The sequence below is a fragment of the Dreissena polymorpha genome, chromosome 1 (assembly GCF_020536995.1).
Source record: "Dreissena polymorpha isolate Duluth1 chromosome 1, UMN_Dpol_1.0, whole genome shotgun sequence".
Lineage (NCBI taxonomy): Eukaryota > Metazoa > Mollusca > Bivalvia > Myida > Dreissenidae > Dreissena > Dreissena polymorpha.
In genome coordinates this window covers 106,958,755-106,981,161 of record NC_068355.1, presented here as the reverse complement: position 1 = coordinate 106,981,161, position 22,407 = coordinate 106,958,755, and the positions used below count along the sequence as shown (strand labels likewise).

At 35.0% G+C, this 22,407-nt stretch overlaps 2 protein-coding genes across 2 annotated transcripts in view; one reads left to right on the top strand and one right to left on the bottom strand.

The window, feature by feature from the left end:
* The window catches only part of LOC127865239 (E3 ubiquitin-protein ligase RNF185-like), a 422,044-nt gene that overhangs the window by 230,751 nt on the left and 168,886 nt on the right, over positions 1 to 22,407 (bottom strand). The window lies entirely within an intron of this gene.
* Positions 4,064 to 21,290, top strand: LOC127865252 (atrial natriuretic peptide receptor 1-like). Its single transcript, XM_052405292.1, has 11 exons — positions 4,064 to 4,109; positions 5,496 to 5,649; positions 9,188 to 9,364; positions 9,583 to 9,757; positions 10,029 to 10,181; positions 11,609 to 11,732; positions 13,413 to 13,481; positions 13,664 to 13,838; positions 14,305 to 14,403; positions 20,243 to 20,331; positions 20,886 to 21,290. Exons 2-11 carry the CDS (start codon positions 5,499 to 5,501, stop codon positions 20,943 to 20,945), a joined length of 1,272 nt encoding a protein of 423 aa, XP_052261252.1. The 5' UTR covers positions 4,064 to 4,109; positions 5,496 to 5,498; the 3' UTR covers positions 20,946 to 21,290.

The window sequence follows — 22,407 nt, the reverse complement described above, 5'->3', positions numbered from 1 at the left end:
TGTAATATTGAATTTTTAAAACACGGCCATAATACAATCCACTCTGTTGTGTTGTTGTCAGAGAGCTGATCCAGCAAACATTTTAAATCGGTTCAGTGTCGGGGAGATATAGATTTTTATATTCAAGATCGGATTTCCAACACGGCGCGAATTTGGTCCGGCATACTGTACTTGTTCAAAAACCTTATCCCGTGATTCAAAACGCTCGTCCCGACAACGCGACGAAATAAATTTATACCTCGACTAGATATCGGAGATTATACCTGCAACGCGGCGCGGGATCGACCCATCATCCATAGCTCAGTGGATAAGGCGCTTGCTGAAATCCAGAGGTCTCGGGTTCGATCCCGGGTCGGGGCACATACATGCCAGTCATGTTTCAGCGGAATGCTGACTGACAAATAAAGGCTTAGCTCGGCATTAAGACGATAAAGGCATACTGCCGTCGTTCCACTTCAGTTATCCCGAGATTCATAATTTCGGCCCATCATTGCGCGATTTAGGAGAATAACAGTAACCCATTTTTCTGTTTATCATACCACTCACCCCCTTTTCAAGAAATTGTAAAATATAATCGCTACGCACTGTAGCCGCTGCACTCGTAGTTCCTCCAAATGAATTTAATAACTCTGTAAGGGCTCTTTGCTTCTTTAATTATACAACAAAATGTAAGCCGTAATAATATATTACATTAAATAAATACATTCATTATACATTGTAAAAGGTACACTTTCGGTTTGTAAAATGTCAAGGCCTGTCGCTCACGTATTGGCAGTGCACCTACACGTGTACTTTATGGATTTATGTATTCTTTGGAAATTCGGAATTGTCTGCGTGTTTTGCCTACTGTCGTGGTTAAACGTAAATATGGATGTTCTGAACATTTAGAGCAGCTCCAAGGAACATGCTAATTATTGTATTTATTTGACCATGAAACTGTGATTGTGCAACTGCATTTTTTCCCACTGCGGGTCTTCGTCTGCCGTTTGGTGCACTCCAGAAATTTCCCGCAGCATCTGTCTTCAGTTTAATGTCACCCTATCTTTAAAAAAGGTGTATAATTATCAGAAATGTTTCATTATTTTTAAGTAAATATTGATGATGGTTCATGAAAAAATAAATATATATTAAAGGTTACAAAATCAATAATTTTGTTTTATTTGGGATAACAGAAATGCATTTCCAAAAACTTATCGAAATGTAGGTTCCCATTTTTAGCACTTAAAGTCTGTCATTTCATAATTTAGCTAACCTTAAATTGTACTGTTCATGGGTAGGCCGACATGCAGACAGTTGTTCAACTAAATGTTTTACAGGAGGGATTTTGGCGTTGTTGCAACCAAAATGTTGTAAGTGTACATTTTTTCTGCCCCTTCATCTGATAATGCTGCAGTAGCTCTATGCTTGTTTTCTAAAAAAATAAAATAAACACAACAAAATATTATTGTTCGCACATTTTACACGTTATTGTGACATTTTCCTATCAACAATAATAACACAAAATATTAGAAATTGTTGCGTTGATTGTTTTTAAACAAACATGCAATTATATATTTTTTTAATAGAAAGTAAATAAATAAAGAAGATAAATTAAATACAATATTATAATACGATAATTATGTAAGTTTAACGAATTTCATACCATGTTTAATGTGAAAACCCTAATGAAATTTACCTTTTCCTTGTTTTTTGTTGTATAGATTTTTCTGATTTGTTTTCAGACTGGACCACTCCTTCGAAAGATCGATTAAGGGTACTTTGCTCTTTGAAGTTTCCGCTCAATGCTTCCCACGATGCTACGCAATGTGACAGGCTCGTATACATCACCATCAGTCTTGCGAATATAGAGCAGATACGTAGCAAGACTTTAATCTAGACGGTCAGCTGATAAATCGTGGATTGCCTTCGTTTCGCCTTTCATCGCAAGATGTTTCTTAAATCGATTGATATCTGCCAATGTTTTCCGGAGTGTTTTTGTTCGTCTTTAATAAAAAAAAATTCATCTTTGGTTGTTATTTCAATGGCCTGGTCTGCTATGTTTTCACTGTTCTAATGTATTGACTTTGTTTCAGTTAGGGCTTCTCTATGACTTTAATTCAAATTGACCATTAAATTATTGATTTCAAATGGCTCATTATTCCTAAATTGTTAGCAAAGTCTTCCTCTTACATTACAATATCCTCAATGAAACCGTCCAAACTTACCCTCATCCAAAAAATGTGACAGGGTTATGTTGTTTTTTTTGTATATAAATGTTATGTGTGTATGTGCGCGTGTGCGTGTGTGTGTGTGCTTAAGTTCTTATTTTCAAAAGAAATTAGCTTTCAACTAGCCCAATCAAACACAATTTATATGGAAAAATTGACAAACTTTAGCAGACGTCAAAGGTAACCTTAGTATTCATTTATTATTTAAAATTAATTAATTAATCCATATAACATTGAGTTCTATTTTGAAGTGTGTTGTGTAACTATTGTATTTTTATTATTTCTAATAATGTTTTATTGTTTAATTTTATTTTTTATATCTATATGTATAAAGTGCTGGAATTTCGACATATCCCTTGACATTTTCATAGGAAGGCGTGTCTAACAATGTAGTTCGTTTGTTACATGACGTCGTAAGCATTAACACATTTATTCCTGGTATTTGGAAAATATTCTTTTTGTTTGTTTTCTTTGGATTAAATGTAATACATCTTGGTATCAAATTTTTTGTTTTGATAAATCTGATTTTTACAATTACATTAAACTAAGTTATTAAGTCTAAGTAAAATGACCTTCCCCCAACACATCGACTGATATAAAAAAAACACTTCCTGTTGTTCATTATATAACAAAATATATCAAGAAGCATAATATCAGGCAGATATCAAAGTTTTTCATCGGGCCCGAGAAAGGACCAGCAACACGTAGTGAAATCGGCCCGACATCTACTGCTCTCATTAAACCCATTTTTAGTGAAACTGAGCTAAGACTTGTTATTAATCACCTCAAATACTTCGTGGAAAGAAAGGGCTGTACCAATTTATTTTCATTTGTTGTTTTCTTCAATCTGTCTTTTCTGATCAATCTACAGCATTTAGTATAACATAAAAACATGTACAGATTAATGCATACCTATACATATTAATTACCTATATTCAAGAAGTTAAAACATACCGGATAAATGGCAGACACACAATATAATATGTGCATTAGAAATAAACTTCTCAGTTTCTGAGTGCCTCCCGATGCTGATATTTTTCTGTCTCACTCTTTAACATGACAATTTGTAAAACAATCCATATAATAGAAACACAATATCTTGATGATTTACCTATATTTAGTTTTAAGATGACACGGACAATGCCAACTTCCTTGACACTTCTCGTGGGAAAGATCGGTTTATTTAAATTGTATTGCATGCGTATGTTCAATTATTTGCACGTTCTCTTAATTAACACAAAACAGACAGTTGAGATATGTTAACTTGATAACTGTTTGTAAGCGTATTAACACCACGATACATTTAGAACAACCACTACCGGTAAGATATTTAACTTCCACGTTGCATTAACACATTTTTGGATTTGTGTCAGATGCGTGAGATCATCAGTCCCAATCTGACTCGTTTCTTCGGGCTCTGTCTGGACACAGGCAAGGCGTGTGTATTGACCGAGTACTGCGCCAGGGGGAACCTTCAGGTAAACACAGACCAAGCTTCTCATATTCGCTAAGTAACAGTCAGGTTATTATTTACTTATAACCATTTATTGATCATGAACCATTATTTTGTTCCGCTATTGGGTGAATTTCCGCAAGTGGAGACTCGACTGAACTGAAAAATGTAATTTGAATATGTCTTTAAAAAATACTTTCTTAAATACCCTATTTATTACAACTTTGTAAACCTTTTATGTTCTCGCTAGATAAATACCGTTCGTATTCTTTATTCGCATAATACATAACAATGTATAGTACATTTACTGATTGAAACTTTCAGACATGACGTAAACATTATTTATGTATGAAAAATTAATCTGGGATATTCTCTAGGATATTCTTCATAATGATGCCATGAAGTTAGACTGGGACTTCAGACTGTCGCTGATTGAGGATATCGTGGAGGTAACTCGCCATAACATCTCGGGGCTATTGAACAGGGCTCCCTCACTTTTCCAGAGCAAATCTGGTAGAAGTTACACAAATAAGCATTCACATTGCTTTTAAAATGAAACACAGAGCTTAATATATTCGCTATATATTCGCTTATATAGTATATTTCAAAGCACTCGGGGTACGGAATATATACTAAAACGTACACCGGAGTATGGTCGGTGCCTTTAAGCGTACACCAGGGGTAACTTGAAGCCTACTTTAGAGTAACCTGGGTACTTTTTAGTAGTACCTGAGCCGAAAACGACCGATTGAGATAAACACGATTGCTAAATGTCGACGAAGATACTACTTAAAATTACCCCGGGCACCATACTTCAAAGTACCCGCGGTATGGATAATATACCAAATAGTATTCCCCGAGTATGGCCGTATTTTTTTCCGTCACAGGTGTAGCTCGTAGCATACTTAAGAAAACTACTAGATAAAGAGCGAGGTTCCAGCTCTGCGCGCGCATTTCAATAAGCGAGCGGGGTGACAGCGATTTAATTATGCATAATGACGCACTTCCGTGGCTTGAGAAAATGGCGAGTGACCTACCTTGTTTTGTCGGAAGATTTTTATTAATTTAGTATGTGTATGCATTATAATTAACAACGGGTAACTAAAAAATAGATAAATAAATAAAAACATTGTCATTGACATCGAGCGCCTATGGGAGCGATAACAATATTTGTTTTTCTATCAAAGCTTCAAATTATGCATGACAAACACATAATCCGAAAAACGTTGGATTCGTTTCATGCTTAAAAAAAGTTTAACTGTTAAATAAAATCCCTACTTGTCCAAATTACTGTCTCTTTAATCCAGACAGTTCAGCTGAATCTGATGTGTTTCGTCACAGAAATTACATCACATGAGATACGTCATCAATTGCGTAATTATTGAATGAAAATAAAAGAACGGAAAGCTAATTCAATTAAGTGAAGGAACAAAATAGTATGATATGTAATATAAACGATAACACACGGCAGAGCTATGCCAGACGTCTATAATCGGCCATAGCCAAAGGCCCTCGGACCGTTATGTCGGCAGCGGGCCGATTATAGACGTCCGGCCCAGCTCTGCCATGTGTTATTGTCTGAATATCCACGCTAGGTTCTTGCGCTATGTAAGTATGTATGTTGTAAATAAAGGTTATTAAAGATTAGGTATTTGCACCATGTGTGCGAACATGCGTATAGGATATGACAATATCCCATGCTAGTTTCTTGCGCCATGGACGTGTCAATTCTATTTATATATATAATATATATATGACTTCCCATTACTACCCGGCAGATACAGAAGCCGTGTAAGTGTCAGTGGTGCATATAACTGTTGATTTTGTGTGTATAGGGTATGACGTACATCCACACAAGCAGTATCGGTGTCCATGGCAAATTGACTAGCTCGCGGTGCATGATAGATGGGCGATTCTTGCTCAAGATAACCGGATTTGGACTCAAGTGTTTGAATGAAGCCGAAATAAAGAACGAACGTCCTGAAAATGGTGAGGGAAATATGTGGTCTCAATGTTTTCAAGCTTTATTAAATTATACGTCCGTCAAAAGCCAAAGTTTACAAAGTAAGCATACACTGTTAACAAAATAAATAGTTAATGATTCCACAAAATAATTATACGTTACATTATTGTGATATTAGCTATCGTATATCTAACTATAGTGTATATAACATATATTAGGTCTACACTATATTTTTTATGATATTAATACTTTGTACTTACCCAAAGTAACTAATTTCATTTAAGTGAGTCACATGATTATGATACTAGTGTACATAACATAATGTACTTGTTAATACTGTGTAAAGGATGCGCACGTATCAGTTTTTGTTCAAAAGCATGCTCTAAAAATCAGCGCCGTACGCAGGTTTTTTTTAATGAGGAAGGGCGCAACCGGGGAGGATGCGGTAGGGGTCTCCCAATTTGAATTTTTTTTTTTAATTGGGAACTTTTCACGGTGAACTGTAATGCTTTAAAAACATTATTTTGTGATTTAAATTTATGGAATTTAACAAGTAAATCAGCACATTTCCGAAGTATAACGCTTTAAACATTGGTGTGAAATTCAAAACAAAGTTTTAAGCTTGAGATTTAAGAAATGTTTGATCTTTGATGGAGAAGGAAAGCAAACATTGAAATTCAAAAACCAATATTAAGAAATGTATCATAAAGTATTAATGACATATAACCAAAATAATATTTTCTCCTTGAATTCAAACCTCCTCTAAAGCTTCAAAGTAAACTCATAATAAATGTTTATCATCTACTACACATTTTTCCTTTCAAAATCATTAACAAGGATATACCATGACAATCGTCTACAACTCCGACATTAGATTCGACTCTCTATCTTTCTCTATAACCGTGTTCATGATGATTTTTAAGCAACGCTTTCAGATATTGATGTGATTTTTTTGTATTTGAGTCTACCTACATGACCTACAGATGAAGTGTGAAATTCGTTCCGGTCCATTTATTTTTCACGATGTTATTGGCCTTGGACTTATTCTTTCTTTATAAAAACCGTTTCACCGTGTACTGGGTGTAGTTTGTTTTGAAACTCTTTCAGATATTAAGCTGATTTTATGCCTCTGGTATGGTGGCATATAGCATCTGTCCGGTATTTCATTTTCCGAACTGTTCTTTGAAAACGCTTTTGACCTGGTATTTGATGTGTGTGTCTATTTTGAAGTTATAAGCCTTATACTTAGACAAAGAGACTTATCGGTTCAAATGAATGACCTTATCCATATCACCTCTCTTATTGCTTGTTTTTTTTCCACAAATTATTAACGTCACCGTGGTGTAATGGATATGGTGACCGCCTGGCAACCGGGAGATCATGAGTTCGATCATTTGACATGTATCATTCGACATGTCTTACATCGAGCTTGAGTATAGTTTAAGTTTTATGCTTCATGTTTTGTTTAAATTGCTTCTGCATGAAGTTTCACTTGTTATTTTTAATAACAGAATTCCGAAAACGCTTGATCGTGTGTGTATATATAGCTCGCCAACAATTACATTTGTGACATGAAATATGATATCATACTATTTTAGTGATTTCCTGTTTATAGTGTTACCTGTATTGGTTAGAATGCATGTTTTAAATTCAAAAAGACCGCAATAAGTATTCGGTTCAATGACATTTTCAAATCATATTCATGCAAAAAGATCGGTTACCATGTTGGCGAGTGACTATTTGTATACCTGTTATTTGTTCAATTAAAGTTCATTACAATACAGATGTAAGAAAAACGTGAACGTCATCTTACTATTGTGATAAATATTTACTTTTTGTACTGCAATAATAATATTTATTACATTAAGAAAAACATATGAATAAGGCGCTTCAATTTATGTAAATGGAAATAACTACAATAAAAAATGTACATGTTTACATATAGATTTTATATAGTATCAACAAGAAATATTGATATAAGAAAAAAATTGAATATAACGAGGCATATTTTCACATTTAGCATTTTAAAACCCGTTTTACTTTTTATTTCAGGTTCACACCAAGTTTTCAGAAAAATAAGGGACATAATAACAAAACTGGCGAGATTTTACTATTTAAATTATAATCATGCATTACAATACTGGTTATGTTACAAATATGACATTTTTAATACGTGTGTGTCGGTTTCTTGTACATGATTGTTAACTTACGAACTAATGATGGATAATTTGATTTCTACATTAATTCACACGTAACAGACTAGAAAAGATGGTATGTGCACGCATCTTCTCATTTCTGCCCGTATTTTCTGTTGCAATCACAACAAATATTTCCACGTTCATCTACCCCGTACGACGGTGATAGATTTTGTAATTGGTTTTATCGGGAAATAAAATAACTCTTGTTTAACATTCACATAAACTAACTTCGAATTATAGGTATTTTATTATAAATAAATGAATTATCAACTCTACACGGGAGTCGACAGACTTTAAGGTTCAGGGCTAATTTAAATAAAAAACACCTACATATCAAATCCAATCAGCCATAAATGTGCGTCTTCAGACAGATAATTGTACAAAGTTATTAATGACTATCGATTTTAACTAGGCCCTTAGAGGAATTAATAGAGATGGGTGCATTAGAATCGGAAAGAATGCATATCGAAGCAACTGAGGGGACGTATGGTGTTGATCCATGCTTAGTTGAATTCTAAATGAAGATCATTAAATTTGAAAAAAAAAGAATGACCCCACACAACCCCCAAATTATAATGTTAAAACAAATCAACACAATCTTGCTTCAAATAATCAAACGCGATACTTAGTATATCATGATGTAGCTACCTTCAGATCACGATGATTGTCCACGCTGAAGATAAATTGTTCCCGCGTAGTCGTTGTCGTCGTCGTAGTAGTAGTAGTAGTACTAGTAGTAGTACTAGTAGTTGTACTAGTAGTAGTAGAAGTAGTAGTAGAAGTAGTCGAAGAAGTATTAGTAGTAGTAGTAATAGTTGTAGTAGTGTAAGTAGTAGTAGTGGTAGTAGTAGTAGTAGTAGTAGTAGTAGTAGTAGTAGTAGTAGTAGTAGTAGTAGTAGTAGTAGTAGTAGAAGTAGTAGTAGTAGTAGTAGTAGTAGTAGTAGTAGTAGTAGTAGTAGTAGTAGTAGTAGTAGTAGTAGTAGAAATAGTAGTAGTAGTGGTAGTAGTAGTAGTAGTAGTAGTAGTAGTAGTAGTAGTAGTAGTAGTAGTAGTAGTAGTAGTAGTAGTAGTAGTAATAGTAGTAGTAGTAGTAGTAGATGTAGTAATAGTAGTAGTAGTAGTAGTAGTAGTAGTAGTAGTAGTAGTAGTAGTAGTAGTAGTAGTAGTAGTAGTAGTAGTAGAAGTAGTCGTAGTAGTAGTAGTAGTTGTAGCAGTAGCAGTAGTAGTAGTAGTAGTAGTAGTAGTAGTAGTAGTAGTAGTAGTAGTAGTAGTAGTAGTAGTAGTAGTAGTAGTAGTAGAAGTAGTAGTAGTAGTACTAGCACCGACTCCCTCATCAATTTTCAAGTGGTTTCTCTTCTGTTCGTAGACACTCTGTCACCGGAACTGCTGTGGATGGCGCCCGACCCCGAACATCTCCGCGTCTACCCTGCGAGCCGTCAGCGCTCACAGGCGGGAGACATGTACAGTTTCGCTGTCATTTTATACGAGATCTGCACGCGAGCCGAGCCGTTTACAGAGGAATCGTGGTACACATCTACCAGAGGTACGTGCAATTCAGCTAATTTGCTAAAATCGCATAATACAATGTTCATAACACAGTCGCGATTATTAAATTTTCATAACACCGCCTCGACTATACAATGTCCGTACCTCTGCAGCGACTATTACATATTCATAAATGATCAGCGACTATCCAATGCTCAAGTCTCCGCCGCGAAAATGCAATGTTAATAAACTCTGCCGCGCCGTTTTCCTTTGTAGACATTCTGGAAAGGATCAAGCATGGCGGCATCAAACCTACCCGGCCAACCTTGAACGAGAATGAACATTGCACGGAAATAGTGCAACTTGCTCACCTATGCTGGAATGAACTTCCATCGGACAGACCGACGTTCCACACAGTGAGGAAAGTGGTGAAGAACATTAGAATGACAAGGTGCGCTGCGATCTTTACCTGCGTTCTTATTCGCATACTGAGTTAATTTGAGCTAAATTTGTTACATTAATTCTCAGATAAGATCCTACTTATATTTATCTTCCAATTGTGTTGTGGTTTTTTTTTGCAATGAACTTTGAAAACGCATACATCGCTGTTTTCACTCGGGAAACCAAGTAATATATTTTTTGCAATATCAGCGCTTTCAGATTAGGCAACACCACTGTCTATTGCGCTATTTTTATGACAAATTATGTGATATTCATCATAGAAACAACGGCGCGTCCAAGAACGTTCTGGACGTGTTGCTACAGCGCATGGAGCATTATGCCAACAATCTGGAGGGTATGGTCGAGGAGAGGACGCAAGCATTCCTGGAGGAGAAGAAACGATCAGAGGAGCTTCTATATAAGGTGCTCCCAAGGTTAGGACGATTGAACTTTGATTTACTGATTGGATAAGTTTCCTTGTAATAATTGGAACCCGATTGCTCTAAATCGCTTACTCGAGTTATAGGTATTTATTTTAAACTAGAGTAAGTAAGTTACCTAAAAGTTTATGTACAGGAGAAGACACAGGCCTTCCTCGATGAGAGGCAACGCTCAAAGGACTTGTGGTATAAGATCCTGAAAATGTGAGGCCTACGGAATATTTATTACACCAGAGTGCAGAATCAACAGGGTTTCCCGGGTTTAACACACGGGCTGGACAGAATGTAAACACACCGTTAAGAACTTTATTTTATCAAATATCTCAAGTTATTGAAATACATTTGCAAAATTCTTAAGTGCATAAAAGACAGTTTCTTGCAGTTTGTGCCAATATCTTAAGGTATACGTGTATAAAATAAATCCTTGAATACGTATGAAATCGTTGACAAAATGTCACGTTGCGTAAGGCATAAACGTGTACAATAAATGCAGTAGATACCGATTTTTTAACAAGGACACAGGCTTATTAAATAAAGTTATTTGAATGTTTACCACATTGCCACAAGCAGCATAAAAATCGGTATTTGATGCACTAGTTGAAATTCTTAAGAAAAATAATTTTAAAAAGTTATTTGAAATAGAGCACCACTTACCGGTTGATTTACATCCATTAAAGTTAAAAGGGGGAACCCCACAAACTCACGTGATCCTGCACCCTGAAATATGTGTATGGTCATTACAAACTCGAGATGTTTGTTTTTGATGATAATTCTAGCTAACCGAGTTCAAGGAGTAGTAGCTTTATCTTAAAGTGAGATCAGAATCATTGAACTCGTGCAACGGGTTTTAATGAGAATAGTATTAGGCCTTTGAAAACTCAGAGACTTGAACGCCCAGTGAATTACAGTCCAACTTGCTGCGTGTTATACTCAAAAACTTTGTCAGTTCTGGAAAAGTATGCTTATTTGCAAAATATTTAAATAACACTAGTATAAACGTGCAGAAATATTAAAACCAAACATGTTATTGCGTATAAGCTGACAGTATTGCGTTTTGGCTACTTTATAAAGCTGAAATCAACATTAATTAACAAAAATATTTATGATCCGGTAATCTTACCCAGAATAACGGTCTCCGTGGTGTAATGGTAATGGTGTCCGCCTAGCGACCGAGATATTACTAGCCCCACTGTGGAAGCGTTCTTTAGCTCTCCCCCAAAGTCACATGGTACTGGTTCATGGCCCAGGGAACGAACTCGAGAGCGTTTCAAATAAGAACATCGTTCCATCGAGCAAAAATAAAAAAATATAAGCTAACAGATATGCAATCGTAAATGAAATTCATGGTAGTACTTAAATTGACATGCCATGTTGAATTTACAAATTCAGAATTATATAGAGCAGCGTTCTTTTATTTGCAGAAGTGTGGCGGATCAACTGCGGATGGGGCGCTCTGTAAACCCGGAAGCCTTCGAGTGTGTTACCATCTACTTCAGTGATATCGTCGGCTTTACCAACATTGCCGCTGGCAGCACACCCTTTCAGGTCAGTCATATATAATAGTGAAGATCGGTATTACAGACAAGCACTACAAATGTCGCTTAAAGAATGATCAACAGGTTGACGTTACAGATATTATGAACACGAAATATATTTGGAAAATGCACACAATATACCTTAATTACGTAAGGATAAACTTGTTTTATGCAAAAAATAGTAAAATGGTTTTCGGATGATAACTCAAGAATGCTTACGCCTAGGATCATGAAACTTCATAGGTACATTGATCATGACTGACAGATGACCCCTAATAATTTTCAGGTCACTAGGTTAAAGGTCAATGTCACAGTGACAAAAAACGTATTCACACAATGGCTGCCACTACAACTGACAGCCCATATGGGGGGCATGCATGTTTTACAAACAGCCCTTGTTTCTTTATTCCTTTTGTCACATGTTATAAACTATCAAATTTGTATATATTATGCATTTATCTATTAATACATACTAAAAAATGTTGTTTGTTCAACATTTGGATGAATGAGAGTGAATTTTGTAAATAAATGGTTCAATTAGGGGGGTTCAAAACTGAAAATGTAAAAAAATAAATATTGTACGGTGAATTGTATTTAAACTTTAATGATCAATGCAGAATACCACAATACTTAGAAATATGCGAAGAAAGAAGAGAAAATCAACATGTCAACACCCTCAATCTGCGCAGAAAGCGTTAACTTTTTAATACAATTTTCTTTTCTTTCATTTTAATGAATGCCGTTAGAGTCCCGGTATAGCTACGGTACAAAAGAAAACCAGCGCTCTGCCGGAATGCCACCGGCATTCCGCGGGGCTCCGCCGGGGCATTACCGGTGACGACCGGGGTGAAACCGGGGCGTTGCCGTAGCTCTGCCGGGGTCTGATGCCGGCATAGACACGGTGAGTGCCGGCGGTGTAACGGTATACCGGGGCTCTGCCGGGACGCTGCCGGCTTTCACCGGGGCACTACCGGCGACAACTGGGGCTATGCCGGGACGCTGCCGGCTTTCACCGGGGCACTACCGGCGACAACCGGGGATTGGCCGGGATAAACCGTAGCCAGTCCGGGTTGACCGGGACTCTGCCGGGCTGTTGACCGGCTTCAACAGGGGCGGCACCGGGAAATAGTGTGACTGCGTTAAAAAATGTCTTCGCTACGAATCATCCCGGTCCTCGCCGATCGACCGGCGTTGACAAACTGGGATGGACCGGGGCTCTACCGGCAAAAGTAAGACTTGGGCTTAAGTGGATTTTCTTTTGTATACACATTACAAAGGAAGTATGAGTGTTTTCCTGATCTGTTAATTATGTTATAGAAAACTATTTTAGGCTATTGAAAGGTATTTATTTGACGCCAACAATAACAGTTTTTTTTGCGGCCATGTTGTTGTTGTATATCTTCACCGCATATGTAGACGAACCTCTACCAGATCTGTAGAGTTGAACAAAAGGTTATCGTTCCCACAACCAGTATCGCGTTGTCCTCCACCGTCTATGTACACTGTAGTATATGCACAACTATCGTCTTTTCTTGCAGTCTCTGAGCTTCTGCACTCAACCGCTAGGGTCAATCCGTATAAATTCGGACAAAGGGAGAAATTCGGACAAAACATCCTAAATGCATTTTACGTCACACTAAACCTAGCCCCAGGCCATCAGCGCCTACAGCACTTTGATTTTATATTTCAGGTCGTTGATTTGCTAAATGACCTATACACATGTTTCGATGCAATCATAGAAAACTACGACGTATACAAGGTAAGACCAAAATGTATCGATGCATGATTAACATTGATTTACGTTACGGAACGCATATGTTTGTGGAAAAAGAATGTTTGTGTTAAACAATTATAGGTATTTGTGATCATACGACATACAGGTTAATGCATAATCCCAAACATTGTAATTCATTGCTCATTATAACGAAACTTCACCGACAGGTTGAAACCATCGGCGACGCGTACATGGTTGCCTCCGGACTTCCGGAACGCAACGGTAACGAGCATGTGCGACAGATTGCTCTGATGTCACTGGAAATAGTCCACAGTGTATGCCAGTTTGTGATTCGTCACCAACCTGAAGTACCGCTAAGGGCGCGTATTGGATTACATTCTGGTTTGTATAGTCGTGCGCTGTTGTGAACGTGACTAACCAACGAAAATCCGGTTGAACTAATACGTTCAGCATATCATTACAGCATTAATGTCTAGGAACCTAGCTTTTCTGGAGTTATTAGTTTATTACGCGTATCCTTGTAAACAAAGCAATCCATGGATTTGTTTTGTATATTTCAATTGCTAACTAACTTAAGTACTTGCAAAACGGTTGTTACTTCGTTAGATTCTAAATTTCGAAGATTTCGTAAACAGTGCACTGAAATCAACTGGCGTACACTCATTTTAAGTTGGTTGTGGATACCGAATTATAAAGAAAATTGTTTTAAAAGTACACTTTTATTAAGCCATGAAGTATAACTTCTAGCAGTTAGGGAATTTAATTCATGAGTAACACAGTTATTTGATTGTATTCAATATACCAACAATAAGTCAAGCTCATTAGTAATGTGCAACTTCTCTCACAGGTCCTGTCTGCGCAGGCGTGGTAGGACGAAAGATGCCAAGGTACTGTCTATTTGGGGACACCGTGAACACTGCCAGTCGCATGGAGTCCAGCGGCGAAGGTCGGATTTTAGAAATGAGTAACTGGTTATACTTTTAACATTAAACCTCGATTGTCACAATCGGGGCTGTTTCGAGATAGCCTTAAAGATAGTCGGATTTGGCCGATCGATGTTACCACACTGAATCGAACTTTTGCACCTTTTTCTATTCCCCTTTATTGCGCTCAGATTGCTTATGGAGTACCGATTTATGTGGTCTTGTCATATTATCATTGCATTCAAAAGAAAAGAAATTCCCTCCACTCTATTTGCTATGCTGTTTCGGCGAGATTCAACTATATGTAATTATATGTGTCTGTAAATGAAAATTTCGATCTCGAAATAAATGTAAATAGGATCATTAATATGTTCTACTGAATAATAATCTGATATCACTTACACTCTCTTACTCGCACTTTATAAATATGTGGTCCTAAAAGGCATTTTCTATGAGCGTCACGCATATCTTTTCCGGTTTGAAATGATTCCCATTATTAATCGCAATCCAAAGGTTCATTTGAGAAAAACGACCGACATTTTTTTTAATTAAAACAAGTCAATTTCCACTTACGAAGCAAAACCGTTCCTAGACACCTTTATGAGAATGTCAAATATGATCAATCAGACAGTTCAAAAGAAACATAATTATTTTATGAGAATTTATATACAGAAATAAATGATCTTTATATTGACTGCTTCTTATGAAATGCTAATACTTATACATTAAGCCGGAAATAATCGTAAGCTTAGAATGGCTTTCTAATATGTTCAGAGGTTTCTATCACTTTGAAGAGCATCAAAATTAACAAACCACCTGGTCCAAATTGATTTACCTGAAATAATGTCGTAGTATTCTGGGGAAAAAACAGGTCACTCTGTAGTTTCCACATTGAACTTTTCGTTTGTGAAAGAAGAACTGTCAATAACAAAAAAAAAAGTAAATACCTATGCATTCCGAAGGATTACAGACCACAGCGGTTATTTTTGACAGCAATCACTTTATTAAATATTGTAATTAAATGAGCCTGAACAGGACAGAACACATCGTTAATTCCACCCAAGAATTAATAATGTATAATAAAGACAATATAATAAATCAAGACTATGAATTAAATTTTAAACTCTGGAACGATCAACTTTATATCTATTTTTTATCATAATATTTTCACTGCCCTTTCATTTAATTGTTTTCTTGCCGAAATCTTTGATTAAGGTTTTGGCTGTAGACAGAGAGACCCGATCAGTTCATATTTATTAAGTCTGTGTGCTGAAATGTACTCTATAACAATATAACACAAATTTTAAACGCTTAAAGCAATCCTTTAAATTGCATAACATTTACACCAGCGTTCAGGGTTCGTTCAAATGATTTTCTATTTGTAGATGTTCCGGTGTAATCCATTTTATATTTAACAACCTGTATTCCTTCGGTATATATCTATATTGGATTTTTGTATTACAAGCTGCATATGATTTTAAAAGTATCTTTCCGAAATATATTGCACATCTTTGTTGCACTAGACACACTTCAGTATGTTCAAATGTTACTTGTTTGTATTCAAGTATATGTGTATGCGCAAATCCATAGCATTTACTAAAATAACATTTAATGCATGAGTCTCTGCAACCACAGTTTTTTCAACTTTTTAACTTCCGCAAAGGCATCAACCATTTTTAAACATCTATTGTCATAATTCCATCATTTGACGTATTTTTGTATTTTTTTTTTAAAGGCACAATATCTATAAGAAACTGTATGACAAGTTGAGTTCAACTATTGTTCCCCGAAACCAACATCCATTTTGTTTATATCGAAGGAGTAACATGAATATTGTAGAAAATAACTTTGGAACCAGAATATTGAGGAAATTGATGTAAGATATAGAGGATATTTGTTCATTTCAGTGCGTCACTCGTGAAAATATATTTTCTATGATCACTCGTAAAATAACAAACGATCTTACACTGACATGAACATATTTTCTGTTTCTTTTATGCCCCTTTTTCAAGAAAATAATTAACAGCTATTTCCCTATCGCTGAAAAGTTACCCTTTCTCTCGTGGCGGGCCTCAATACATTTCAATAAACAAAATTGCGTCTTTTTTTCGACCAAATGACGTCACTATTCCAGCGAACTTCTCCATATAAACTTTTCAATGATGTAAATAAACAGTGAAAAAAAAAGCATAAAATAAAAATAATTTTTTTTGGATTCGGTGGAACACCGATTTTTAATTCACTCGTGATCATAAAAATCTTGATATGATATTCTAAAAATAGAAAAAGTAGTTCCGAAGATTTGTTATTTTCACCGGTGAAAATAACAATTTGTTTATTTTCACTGCTGTTATTTCATTGGAGAAATATCATATTTAATCATTAGGTATAAAAGCAATCGAGATGTTTATTATCTTTGTCCTCTTTGCCATCTATAATTAATGTTGTAGCATCTGCTAATTGTATTAGTTGTATTCTATGCCAGTGCTTAAATTCAAAACATCAAAATTAATGATAAATATTGTTGTCGTATCAATCCGGGATATGCGTCCATAGTGTTGAACAACTAAAATAACTCTTGGATTTATAACAAACCACAAAAGATTCATAAAATCAGTTGTTCAAATAAAGAATGACTCCAATATATTATCTACAAATTATGTGTTAAATAAAAGGAAAATACTAGTGTGCTACTCATTCAAACGTAGATTATGTAAAACATAAACTGCAAGACTTGTTAATTTATATTTGGAGTTGGAATGTCATAAAAGTGTAATGACACTTGTATCACTTACATTACTTTGGTTTTTTAAAATATTGATAGTTATTTTAATTTTTATTATAAAACCTTTTAAATGGGTCCAAAACAAAATGAAAAGTGTATTTGTCCTGTAATAAAACGCTTTATGTAACGAAAAACGGTGAAACGGTAACCCCGACAAATTTGAGATAAGCGAAGAAGCCATCGCAGTTAAACAAAAACTCATTTATCAAACAATTATTTAAGTTTTATTTAAAATATATATATACATATTATGCAATGTTTAATTCAGATTGTTTACATGTAATACTTTTGTATCTTTGATTAGGATGTTTTTATTATGTATAATATATATTTTGCAATTATTATTTATTTGGTAGTATTTGTAATCGAATCATTTGCCTTGTTGAATTGGTTACAAGTGGCTAGTAGAGTTGCCCTTACAACCATTTGTCATGTCTTTAATATCAATACTCAATCTGCTCCATTATATATGAAGGAACATATTACCTTAGCTAGCTCTGTTCATAAACACAAAACTAGGTTCATAGCCAAGGCTCTTAAATGTACAGATTCTGTTAAATGTGACGAGAATCCCTTCTACTTTATAGAGTGTAGCCGTTACACCATCCCTAAGGTAAAAGGGTTTGGTAAAAGGACATTTGCCTAAAGGGGATGCACTTTGTGGAATAATTTACCACAGAATACTAGAGACTCTGTAATATATAATAACTTCAAGTTCAGTACTAAGGAACATTTTATTGTTCTACTTGATTCTTAACCATATTTTTATTTTTTTAAATTAATATTTTGTGTGTCTGTAGGTTGCTCAGATTGATTGTTTATTGCTTGTTGTCACTTTATTTTTACAAGCTTTAAAAGCTAAATGCATGTCCTTCTCAGCATTATTTTAGAATAGTTATAGGTAGTAAGTTTTAATATTTTAATACTGAATAATCTCAAACTAGGTGCAATATAGATGTTTTATGTTATTTATAGTTGTCTTTCTTAAAGTTGACTTGATGAAGTTGCTCAAATCAAAATTGAAGTACATGTGTGTGTGTGTGTGTTATGCTTATATTGCCATGTATTCTGCCATTATATATTGAAATCAATCAATCAATCAAATCAATCAATCATTTTGTCAGGTATAGCTTAAGTCAGAAACCGCCAACGTATGATTACCAAGTGTGTTTAGCCAATAAATCAATAGTATTGTCAAGCTCCAGAAATACTTTAAAATTACCAGTAAGTAAATACAGATACTCCATCAACATTATTTTTATAAACCACCATTTTTCGATTATTCTTTCATTGGTGAATAACTACACTTTTCTCTCATAAACTAGGGTTTACCTTGAAAATAAAGGCATAATAACGACCTCAAAAATACGAATGTTAAACTATTAATTATCAAACAAACAGCTCTGTATTCATAGTTGTAACACAATTCGAACTATATTTTGTATCGAAAATGATATGAATGTTGTTTATGGAAATGAATGATAAGCAATTGTTTAATTCAAATTATAAACAGTATAGTAGTATAGTAAACGACAATCACGTACTATATGGGCATTGGCATGTGCATTAACTATTAAGATAATTCAATCTGCATTTATTTAACTGCATTTAAAATCTTGTTAAAGAGTTGATATCTGATATATATATTGTTATATTAATTTGGAGCACAATTATTCATAACATTTCAGCACGAGCCGATCCGTGATATGTCATTTGAAGTAACTTTTATTGTTGATGTAAAATACACAATATAAGTATTTGATACCGCACGAACTTATGTAAGGACATTGAAAAACTGGGCATTTCTAATAGTAGTAGTAGTAGTAGAAGCAAAAGACGAAGAAGAAGTAGAAAAAGTACTAGCAAAATTAGAAGTAGCAGAAGTAGTAGTAGTAGTAGTAGTAGTAGTAGTAGTAGTAGTAGTAGTAGTAGTAGTAGTAGTAGTAGTAGTAGTAGTAGTAGTAGTAGTAGAAGTAGTAGTAATAGTAGTAGTAGAAGTAGTAGTAGTAGTAGTAGTGGTGGTAGTAGTAGTAGTAGAAGTAGTAGTAGTAGTAGTAGTAGTAGTAGTAGTAGTAGTAGTAGTAGTAGTAGTAGTAGTAGTAATAGTAGTAGTAGTAGTAGTAGTAGTAGAAGTAGTAGTAGTAGTAGTAGTAGTTGTAGTAGTAGCAGTAGTAGTAGTAGTAGTAGTAGTAGTAGTAGTAGAAGTAGTAGTAGTAGTAGTAGTAGTAGTAGTAGTAGTAGTAGTAGTATTAGTAGTAGAAGTTGTAGTAGAAGTAGTAATAGAAGCAGTAGCAGTAGCGGTAACAGTAGAAGTAGTAGTAATAGTAGTAGTAGTAGTAGTAGTAGTAGTAGTAGTAGTAGTAGTAGTAGTAGTAGTAGTAGTAGTAGTAGTAGTAGTAGTAGAAGTAGTTGTTGTTGTTGTTGTTGTTGTTGTTGTTGTAGTTGTTGTTGTTGTTGTAGTAGCAGCAGCAGCAGCATCATCATCAGCAGCAGCAGCAGTAGCAGTAGCAGTAGCAGTAGTAGTAGTATAAGAATCTGAAACAATTATAACGTTGCAAAACTAAAAACCAATCGCAAAATTAGATTCGAGCCGATATTTCAATTGGATTGTCATTCCGGAAAAAACACTTTACCGTCAGTCTCCACGATTTAAAATGTTATATTAAAAGTAAACGTATTTTTGATTTAATACGGCTTTGTGTTTTGTTGAAGAGACATTTTGTCAAAATGTCACAATGCAAATAAACAAACGCGAGTAGTAGTAGTAGTGACTTATATATAATACTGAATCTGCAAATAGGCCAATATGCCATTCGATACGAAACAAGACTCATTCCGAACATTTAGTTATCAACAAGTGTATAGACATAAAACAATTTTAGATGTGTGTTAATAGATGTATGCAGTCCTAAACAATATATCAATACGCATCAGATATACACCAGCTGTTTGCTTTAAATTATGGGTTATGTTTTATTTATGTGGGGTGGCGCTACGTAAATGATAAAACACATACAATGTCCTCCACTACTTATTATTGATTCTCGTATAAACTACCTGAATGAGTGTCTTTACAGCCATGAAAATACATATCAGTGAGGCCACTATGGGGCTTTTGTCATCGGCTTCCTTCACAATAGAAGAGCGAGGAATGATCGAAGTCAAGGTAACATAGCACATGTGTTTATGTTTTTTATATCTATCATCGCATTATGATTCCAATGAATAACCCATTCGAGAACGGAAATGCGAACTGTAAAATATATAAAAAAATGTTAACGGTAGTGTATTGCCGAATAATTTTTTTTTCAGTAATAATACACCGCCCATAAAAGCGAGATCGTCAATTTGATTTATTATTCGTGCATATGTAATGTAACTTATAATGCAAACATAGTTAGAATTCTTTACCTGGAAACATATTGTTCACGTAAATCTCAATTGGTGCATTTTCTTTTTTCTGCTTTTCTGGTTTTGAAAAATAGTATTTGTTCGTTTGTTTTAAAAATTGACCATGTTGTATTAGATGAATGAACCAACAAATGAATGAATAAACGAAAGAACGAACGAACGGCTGAATGAATGTTTCACCTGTTTGAATGTTTCAAAATTTCTTCCATCTGCAAAATAATTGTTCTTAACCCTGCGTAAAACAATATAAATATTAATAAACACACTCTTTTGCACGTTAAATAATAACCTTATTCCATATATTTTCAGGGAAAGGGGCGAATGCGAACCTACTGGCTTGTGAACGAGCTTGATACTCAGGGGAAGTAACAAATGAGATAGGAAACCGAAACCACTTGCAACGGTTACGTCCCCTGGCTGTTAATAGCTATTTATTTATTTCTAATAAGGTTGGTGTAACACCACCCGTACATGAGTATCGTTGTGCTGTTGTAAGTTAATGGACTACACTGACATTAACATAAAAGAAGACAAAGGGAACACATCACAATTTCAAAACCTTAAATTATGACCAAAAGACTTAAACCGCATATCATCACGTGGTTTCACGATTGGAGCTCGTGCCGTTAGTTTCCATGTAGCAAACTAGCTCCCAGCCTACCTTGAACATATACAGAACATACAGGATTCTGCACGATCATGCTGAATAACGCTATGACCCATGCTCGATACCAGTATGTTAGGTTTTGTCGTGATAATTGTACGTGTCATTAAAATAATAAAAACCTTTGACGGGTAAAGATTATTTCTCAAGATTAATGGGTGAACCATTGTTTTCCATACGCATCTGGGATATTTAAAAGCTTCTTGAAGCTAATTAATGTTTTACAGAAGTAATAGGTCTTCTGTATAATACGTTGATATCCCCCCCCCCCCTTTGAAAAGTGGAGGGATATAGATTTGGTGTTTCAAAGTTCGGTTATGTACTAAGTTGACACAATTCATACATGTCTGTGTCAATGATTTATCTTTATATTACATATATACATACGACAAAAACAACTTGTCGAAGGGAAGCAGCAAGTGTTGAGTGAAACATTTATGTAATGCAAACACTCTTATATATTTACACAGAAGTTTTAGCAAAGACAGCTGGCTGTCGAGTTTGGATTTGTTTTTAATATGGGCCCACATTTTTCTCTTATGAAAGGGCCCTTATGGCACTTTTCCTCAAAAGAGCAGATGTGTTTACTTGTCCCTGATAAACAGGGGATTAGCGCTAATTCACTCGCAAGCGGAGATAAGCCCCTTTTTAAAAGGTCGTTATTTTAACTTTATTTTTTGAACATATGAACGAGTAATGAGAAAACAAACACAATCAATAGTTTGACCGCAACAGTTGTGTGTTCTATAAAACGTGTTAAACCGTTTGATGCACAATATTATAAAGCAGTTTGGGAATCATAATAATTGCCACGCGTGCTTATTAATAATCTCGGCGTATTTGTCGATAATTAATAAATGGCAGTATGTTGCGTGGATCTCAGAATGAAGGAACATTCAGGAATTGTTAGGTAGTGTACACAAGAAAAGAACACTATTTAATTACTTGAATAATTTCCAATTATATATTAATTTTCTGTGGATCATAAACAAGGGAAATCATAATAAATTGTAATATTTAATATTGTTTTAATAAAACTGTATACAAAAAAGGTAATTTTAACGCGGCTTATAGCCAGCTTGAGCGACTTCAGGTGTAAAATGTACGGCTTATAATACAACAACAACAACATTTCTAATACAACATATATGTTTACGGGGAAAAAAT

Coding starts and splice junctions, on each gene's coding strand:
- LOC127865252 (XM_052405292.1), top strand. CDS start 5,499: ATGACGTACATCCACACAAGCAGTATCGGTGTCCATGGCAAATTGACT. Junction 9,758..10,028: donor AAGAACATTAGAATGACAAG/GTGCGCTGCGAT, acceptor TATTCATCATAG/AAACAACGGCGCGTCCAAGA. Junction 13,839..14,304: donor GCGTATTGGATTACATTCTG/GTTTGTATAGTC, acceptor CTTCTCTCACAG/GTCCTGTCTGCGCAGGCGTG.